The sequence below is a fragment of the Prosopis cineraria genome, unplaced genomic scaffold (genome assembly GCF_029017545.1).
Source record: "Prosopis cineraria cultivar Desert tree isolate PC_DT_omini unplaced genomic scaffold, ASM2901754v1 PC14, whole genome shotgun sequence".
Taxonomy (NCBI): Eukaryota; Viridiplantae; Streptophyta; class Magnoliopsida; order Fabales; family Fabaceae; genus Prosopis; species Prosopis cineraria.
In genome coordinates this window covers 6,245,452-6,254,224 of record NW_026555345.1, presented here as the reverse complement: position 1 = coordinate 6,254,224, position 8,773 = coordinate 6,245,452, and the positions used below count along the sequence as shown (strand labels likewise).

The 8,773-nt window shown below is 27.9% G+C and overlaps 1 protein-coding gene across 2 annotated transcripts; it reads left to right on the top strand.

Annotated features, from left to right (window-relative positions):
- Window positions 1-242: 242 nt before the first annotated feature.
- On the top strand, window positions 243-4,497 carry LOC129293413 (cystinosin homolog). 2 transcript variants are annotated; one of them, XM_054931361.1, is made up of 8 exons: window positions 243-437; window positions 564-696; window positions 803-892; window positions 2,287-2,411; window positions 2,573-2,615; window positions 3,711-3,828; window positions 3,927-3,976; window positions 4,097-4,497. In XM_054931361.1, exons 1-8 carry the CDS (start codon window positions 319-321, stop codon window positions 4,238-4,240), a joined length of 822 nt encoding a protein of 273 aa, XP_054787336.1. In that variant the 5' UTR covers window positions 243-318; the 3' UTR covers window positions 4,241-4,497. The 2 variants fall into 2 exon arrangements, with proteins under 2 accessions (XP_054787336.1, XP_054787337.1); XM_054931362.1 differs by lacking the exon at window positions 803-892.
- Window positions 4,498-8,773: the final 4,276 nt, after the last annotated feature.

The following is an 8,773-nucleotide window of genomic DNA, read 5'->3' as shown; positions in this document are numbered from 1 at the left end:
TAAATTTTTTATATTTTAAATTGAATTGCAAACTTTTAGAAATCAAATTCAACGATGTTATACATTTTCATTAAGTTACATGATTAAATTCATTGCTTGAAAGAGAAACAAAGAAGCTAGAAGGATTCAGAGAATCTGAAGTGAGGTAAGAAAGTAAAACTATGATAATGACATTGATGAGCTACCCTATCCTACGCATTGGCTTTATTATAAAATTTGAAAGCGACGATTTGGTACAATCATAGAGACATTAGTCGTGACTGGTAAGCTTCCTCTTTGACACAAAATTCTCAACCAAGCAAGCCAATCACACCAAAAATGGCTTCCTGGAATTCAATCCCACTTCACGTCTTATACGAAGTTCTTGGCTGGTTTGCTTTTGTTTGCTGGTCTATCAGTTTCTACCCACAAGTCATCTTGAATTTTCGCAGGAAAAGGTTCTACAATATATATATATCAACTTCCTCTTTTATCATGTTCATCTTTTACTCCTTTAATTTACTTCCTTATATATATATGTCGATCTAATTTGCCTCAAAACTTCTTTTTAATTTGGATTTCAGTGTGGTGGGACTGAACTTTGATTTCGTGGTGTTGAATCTCACCAAGCACTCGGCTTATCTGTTGTATAATGCATCTTTATACTTCAGCTCTACTATTCAGAAGCAGTACAAAGAAAAATATGGCCAGCACGAGGTAATTAGATCCCTTTTGTGTAATCCCCTTAATTAATATGCTTAATCAAAGCTTAACTCTTTCATATGCTTTACAACAATTTTTCATTTTCATCTATATGCTTCAGATGATTCCTGTTGCAGCAAATGATGTTGCCTTCTCATTGCATGCTGTTCTCATCACAGCTTTTACTTTGTTCCAGATTGTTATCTATGATGTAAGCACCATATTAATTACTCTCTTTTTCGCATTGGAGTGTAATTTTTATTTTGAAAAAAGCATAAGTAGGTCATTGTATTGTCTCTTTTTTTGGTACAGAAAAGGTAGGTCGGGTCCCTGGAATTACCAGAACCAGGCAATAGGTTCTTATATTTTGATTATGTTTTGGTTTTTGTCTCTGTAGTTTTTATTTTGATGTTGTTAACCCCTTTAGCTTAATCAGTCCAAAAAGCTAGTCTTTAGAGTTTTAAAAGGAGTTAAATGGCAAGATGAACCTTAAACTATAAGTTCATAAGTGATTTGAACCCTAACCTCATATTTAATATATTTTGAAGCCTAAATAATTAAATATGAGATAATCTAAATTAATTTCAAGCAAACAACCATTAGGTGTGGACCAGCAATTCTCCCTCTCCCTCTGCCTCTCTCCTCCCTCTCTCACTCCATCTCTCTCCTCTAGCTCTACTACTTCCATAACCAACGTTTGCATAAAATCAACAGTAAGGTTTGATTATCCATGTTTAATTTTGAGGATCAAAATATATCAAATATAAATTTAATGTTTAAATCACTCTAAGCCTATAGTTTAAGATTCATGTTGCTATTTAACCCATTTTAAAAATACATATAAATACCATAAGTTAGCACTGATGGCACTTAATTTCACTTTAACTCTTTCAACCTTTTTGCTGACATGGCAAGAATAAAAATATTCTAACATGAAAATAAATTAACAAAACATGATTAAATATAAAAGGTATGGGATAAAAAACTTTTTTTCTTTTTATTAGAGTTAAACAGAATATGGGGAACCAAGGTGAGACATATAGTACACTTTATCAAAGGTGTTAAAAATAAAGTTAAGTACACATCACCAAATAAACTAACAAAGGTTATCAGAGTTATACTGAAATTAATTTCATCAATGTCAGCTCATGATCTTTGCATGTATTTTAAAATTAATAGGAACTAACTTTGTAGACAAATCAAACTAAGGGGACTAAGAACTATAAAATACTCCTTTCATTTTTTAGTATGTGACACTTTCAATCGTTTTGTATATATTAAGATATAGTTTTTTTTATATCATAAAAAATGAAATGCGCTTTTATTTTTATTCTTGATTTTAAATAATAATGCAATTACATTAAATACATTCATGTTAATAAAAAAAAGTAAAATTTAAAAAAATAATTTAATTATTATAAGGTGTTATGCATTTTAGACTAAAAATTATTTTTAAAATGTGTCCTGCATATAGAGAGAATAAAACCATTAGGAGTAAAATTAAAACGGAATCAAAGTGTAGGCACCTCCCATTGTATTATTCCCTTTCATTTTAGTTATTTTCTTTGTTATTGTTGAAATTTCTTATGGTCATTATCATTGCAGCGTGGAAATCAGAAAGTGTCGAAAATTGCTTGTGGAATTGTGACGGTTGCTTGGTCTATTGCTGCAATATGCTTCTTCATTGCTCTGCCTAAACATCATTGGCTTTGGCTTCTCTCAATATTCAGGCATGTTACGTTATACAATTTCTTAACTAACTAATTTTCATTTTTCATTTGCGACTTGTGAGGATCCATAAATTAAATGAATGGCATGATGCATGAAATGTTTATTTGTGAATGATTTTCCTTCTAACGAATTATATATGTTGAAATTAACCATTTTGCAGTGGTATTCAAGTTTGCATGACGATTATAAAATATATTCCCCAGGTCAGGATGTTATCTCCATTTTATGTCAAACTTTTTCCTTTTGGAATTTGTTTCACGAGGAACTAATGTATTTTTAACAAAAGCTAATAAATCAAACTTTTTAATTTATTCAAATAAATAACTTGTTAAAGAAATTTAAAAAAAATTGGCTTCTCTGTGTCGGAAAATTGTTGTTCATTTGTTTAGCTGGCATATAAATATTAATCATATATTCCCTACTGTTATAATTAAAGGGAAAATTTTAAAACTCTAGTTTTAAATAAAAAAGATGTCTTCATTTGGATTTGGATCCTCTCCATACTCTCTCTCTCTCTCTCAATACATCTTTCCTTATTCAATCTTATCCATTCATTTAATTGTTGTTTTGGTTTAATGGGATGAGATTGATACTTATGGAATTAAAATAAATAGGTTATCATCATTTAAATGCTCTTGAAAATAAGATAACAATGCTTATTAAGTAGCAACTCGTATTGAGAGAGAGAATGGATGGATGAGATTGAGTAAGGAGAGAGGCATTGAGAGAGAGAAAATGGAGAGGATCCAAATCTATATTCTCTGTTCAATATAATATTATAATATATTTTTAATCAAATCACATCTCTTATTGAGCTTGTTAATTGTCTTTAAAATTACATACTTTTTTCTTGCTTACACTTATTTAATAGTTGTTTTAATTAGAAAATCTTATTAATTACACCCATAACTAAGGGTACTTTTGGCAAAACCTCACTTAAAAGACCCAAAATATATGCCTTATATTTATGAACATCTTATCTTGAAAAAAATGCTTTAAATTTTTGGACCAGAAGGAAGTTGTAGTTAATTTTTTTTTTTCCAATATTGCCTCTCCTTAATTGCACAAAGTTGTTGGCAATCTTTTAATTCCTAGACATATTTTATTATGGTCATTAATTTTAGTAAAGCAAAAAATTGAAAAGTTAAACATCTTTTACAAATTTAAAGAGAATAACTACCATTCCTTAATAATTGTGAACTTAGTTAATTTTACCTTATAATTTAATTTGCTGGCTATTTGGCTATGACGAATGTGCCCACTAATTAGTGAACAAGATGATTTATTAAGTAGTGCAGGCTGTGATGAACTTTATGAGAAAATGCACTGAAGGATGGAGCATTGGTAATATTTTGCTGGATTTTTCTGGAGGCGTAGGAAATTATGGTCAAATGTTTGTACAATCCATAGATCAAGGTTTGACTTGGCATCAGCGTCAGCAATTATATATAAAACATGAACCTTGCGAGTTAATTAATAATCTCATACTGACAAAAAACTTCAAATTTCATCAGGTTCTTGGGCCAACTTCTCTGGAAACATAGGAAAACTAATGATATCTCTGGTACGGATCAGTATTCTCTTACTCTAACACACACACACACACACACATGGAATGACAATGTTGGTTATATATATATATATATATATATGTATATGTAACTTGAAAATTAATTAATGTCAGGTTTCTGTATCGTTTGACATCCTGTTCATGATCCAACATTATTTGTTATATCGGCACAAAAAAGGCTCAAATTCAAATGCTCCTCCCGAAGTTGAGATCAGCAGCAAGCAGTCTTCTGATAAACTAGTGGCAGAAAATGTGTAGGATTTAGTACAAGTTTAGCATTGGGAAAAGTAGTTAGTGATCCATCTTTGATTGAAATAATTCTCTCGAAATGGTGAGCAAATATATATATATATATATATATATATCCAAGACGAATTTAATGTTTATAATGGTCTTTATGTTGTAACTAAGCTAGGGGTTGCAGCGTTTAACCTATCTGCTTGTGAGTGCTTTGTGAATGTAGCTACAATCGGTTGAATAAAATAAAGGGTGAAGGTGTGTGAATTATTCTCAAATGAGCACCCAGTGTCATGCCAGTGCTCCACTTATGGGCTACTCAACCATATATGTAGCTGATTGTTACCTTCTTCTTTGTCTTCTAATGCTTACCCGTTTCATTTTCTTCATTTAAGACGGAATAAATTGATATTGTTGGATAGGGTTGATTAGTTCAGAATTTGATGTCAAAGAAGAAGCTTACCAATCCCCCAACAAGGTCACTGTAATTATACAATCAAATTGTCATTTCCCACAAGTTTGACAAAGCCAAAGGAGAGGATAGGCTAGCGTCAATGTTCAGGATAATAATAATTATTACCCCTCATATTCTGTGAATCGATTTATTGATCTAGTCGTTTTCTTGCAAGAAAAGATTGATGGCGTTGAAGAAAGTGACTTTAGTGACAGACCAGAGAGTGAAAGGAGGAGTGGGGAAACTGTAGTAAAGGACTTGTGTTTTTTTTTTTTTTTTTTTTAAGTAGAGGGCTAAAACTAAATGGTGGCTCGTGTCTTGAGTGATGACATTACTCTCCATTATCCAGACTCGTACGTATCACGTGTTCGCCCACATATCCACATTTGTGGCCCAGCTACCCACCTCCTAAAACTTTTCCTAGGGTTTGTGAGTGCCTTTAGCTCAATTTTGAATCATTTTTATTCTTCAATTGTTGAAATCTAACACGTCGTTTGTTGACTGTTATTTGTTTAGATGAACGCATTTTGTTAACTTTTTTTTTTTAGGCTCATGGTATCCTATTGGATGCTTTTTCATGTCATACCTGATTAGGTTTTTTAAATGTTTAAGGGAGAAAATGACTCAAAAAAATTGAGTTTAGGACATCAGGTATTCATAAGTGAATACTTCTAAGATCCTATTAAATTATAACTAGGCATTCACTTGGATGTTACATAACTTCAAAAAATTCAACAAAATGAGTTTAGCTAAATAGATAATCATTCATAAGTTGCGCGTGAGCAACAGAATAATAAGGCATTAAATTTTAAGAATGTAAGAATAAAATAATTTAAAATTAAATTTAAAATACTCGCAGACTTTACGTATAAAATTTAAAAAAAAAAAGGATAATTAATTTTTTTTTTAACCTCTATGTCCACATTGATGCCTTTTTTACCATCATATCCACATTTGAGTCATTGATGCTTGACAGCATATTGCGGGTGCACACGTGAGTGGTCTCCCTTCCTTTATGATGATTCAATGGAAGAGTCAGGCCACCCTCCTGCCACTTCTTGTTTCCGTCCGGCGTGCTTCTTCTCCATTTCCCCATTTTAATTATTAGATCTAATTGGAATGATTTTCTTTATATTCTTATATAAATCTAGTACATTTATGTTATTTGTATATTATTCAATAAAATACTGACATGTCAAATAAATGTAAATATAAATTGATTATAAAAAGAGAGAACGTAAGAAATTAAAGGGACACTCTCTTTAAAAAATAAAAGCATTAAAAATAAAGTTAAAGAATACTTTTGATCTTCTAACTTTATATTAAATTTTAATTTAATCCTTTAATTTTGTAAGATGTCTTTTTAATCCTTTAACCCATCATCATTTTTTCAAATAATTATTTTTTATGTCAACAATTGTTATTTTTAAAAAAATTAAATTTAATATGTTAACATATAAGAATGTTTTATCAATATTTAAAAGTTCAATATAATAATTTGTTAAAATAAAACTAATTATATTAGGATTAAAAAAATGACACTTTATAAAGTTAAGAGACTAAAATAAAATATAATGTAAAGTTAAAGGATTAAATATATACTTTAATTGTAAAAAGAATAACATATAATATTTTATTAGGTTAACATTCATTTTGCCCTTCAAATTTATTCAAAAAGTCATTGGAGACCATAAACTTAATAATAGATTAATTATGTCCTTAACTTTAAAATTTCCTCCTGTATCACCTATTGTTTCCTCACTATTAGTTAACCTTTACCAGGCCCTACATTATATTTTTTTAATATTTTTTATTATAAAATATTTGAATTAATAATGCCTAGTGACGCTTCAAATAAAAGTTGAGAGACAAAAATGACCTCTAATTCGATAAAAATATTAAGGTGATGAAATGAGACCCACTAATAATTAACAGACGTTAAGTATTTTTAATATTAAGATGATGAAGAAGAAGGTAATTGTTAATGTTGAGGGACATAATTGACTTTTAATTGAGTTTAGAATCCTTAGTGACCTTTCAAGTAAAGTTGATAGATAAAAATGACCCTTAAACCTATTTTATTTAGCTGATTTAGTGTAATTGTATTATATAGAGTATAAATGAGGTAGTCAAATGCAAGAATTTCTCATCCAATGTTTTATAAAATTATTACTAAAATTTAAGATAGTAAGTAAATCTGATTTGTTAAAGTTTGATGATGGAACCCACGAAAGAAAGAAGAAGAATTACATGATTATTTGAAGATTTAAGAATATTTTGCTTTAATTCTTGTAATCTCTTCTTAATTTTCCAGAAATTATTATTGGAATATGTATCTGTACATGCACACTTCACAACACACACTATAGTATTTATTATACATATATCTTTTCATGATATATTTAAATAGAAATAAAACATGAATTTTATTATTTTATTAAAATTTAAAGGAGAAGATTTAGATATTTAACTTTATATATTTAAGGAAAAATTTTAAGTGGGGACCCTTGACCCAACATAATAAAAAAAGAACCCCAAAAATTTTAAAATTTCACTACAAGACCCCGTACGGAATTTTTTTATTTTTTGATGAAAATGATAAAATTGTCTTCATTTAAATTAACAATATAAATGACTTGTTTGTTCCCATACTATATGTTATTCATTTATTTATGAAATGCTATTCACTCCAATATAAAAGAGTAAGGTAGGAAAACAAACAACATCCTATAAGTAAATAAAAAATATATAGTATGGAAATGAACAAATTATCTTATCATAAAACTAATACTTGAAATGAAATCAAGTGAAACTAAGGTGATAAGAAAATTATGTTAGGTAATTAACAACATTTCGTATGTAAATGAACAACATACAATATGAGAACGAAAAAGTCATTTATGTTGTTTATTTAAATTAGAACAATTTTATCATTTTTATCACAAATCAAATTTCTATACCATATGGGTCCTCTAATAAAATTTCAAAAATTTTAGGGTTCTCTTTTTGAATATGTTTGGTTGAGGGTCCTGAAATTTTCCCTATAATTAACGCACATAAAAAATAACTTTTAATGCATTGATAACATTAATAAGTATATAGGTTTTTCTCATTATTAAAATATTTATAATTTTAATTAAGGTTAAATCTTTAGTAATGAAAAAAATAATACCTTAAATTTATATAATACATGCTATAATTATACATAATTTATTATATGATTATTTTTAAAATATTATTATAATAAATAATTAAAAAAGCCTAAATTAAAGTGCAAAAAAAAAAAGAAGAAGAAAAACATTGACGCACAAGAAATAAAATTTGGTTTGGTACTATTTTAAAAAGAAATAAAATTAAACTAAACCAATCGATTTGGTTATGACTAAGACCTGATCAGTTTGTGGAAAAATCAATTTGGTTTAGTTTTGATTTTGATTTGTTTTGGATTCGTTAAAGTCTAGATCAAGTTTCAATGCATTTATTTAATTTTTTTTTTCTTTTTTTATAACTTACATTGAGTATGAGTGTGTCATTTTTTTTCTTGTAGAGTGCGTTTATATAGCCAATTTTTTTTATTTTTTTCTAAACATTTTTAATAGCATGAAAACACTAACAACAAAAGGATCATATATATGCGTATTCAAATCATTAATTATTAAAAACTGATGAAATTGTAGGTATCTTTTGAATTTTATAATTTTAATTCACTGGCACTTGATCAAATATATATAATACTAATAACATAGTCACTCTAATTTGCAGAAAAATACTTATAACAATAACCTTTTATGGTCAAATATATATAATAGTATTTTTTCTAATTGTATACAATATTTAATTAATTATAGACAAGTATCCTTAAAAAATATCATAAAAAATTACAGACAATATTTAACTAATTGTATCATATTTTTAACTATCAATTTATAAATAACTAAATTTAGGAAAGGGAAAAAAAAGTAGTCAAATTTATTAAAATATATAAAAAAAATATAGTAAAGCTTGGTTCAGTTGTGTTTAAATTTTAAGAAACAAAAATTTAAACCAAATCAAATCAATTAATTTTGTTAAAAAAAATTAAATCAAACCTTATTTATAAT

Excerpts from the sequence above, each read along its gene's own strand:
- LOC129293413 (XM_054931361.1), top strand. The coding sequence starts at position 319 with ATGGCTTCCTGGAATTCAATCCCACTTCACGTCTTATACGAAGTTCTT. Across the intron at positions 2,616-3,710 it reads TTATAAAATATATTCCCCAG|GCTGTGATGAACTTTATGAG; the intron begins GTCAGGATGTTA and ends TAAGTAGTGCAG. Across the intron at positions 3,977-4,096 it reads GAAAACTAATGATATCTCTG|GTTTCTGTATCGTTTGACAT; the intron begins GTACGGATCAGT and ends AATTAATGTCAG.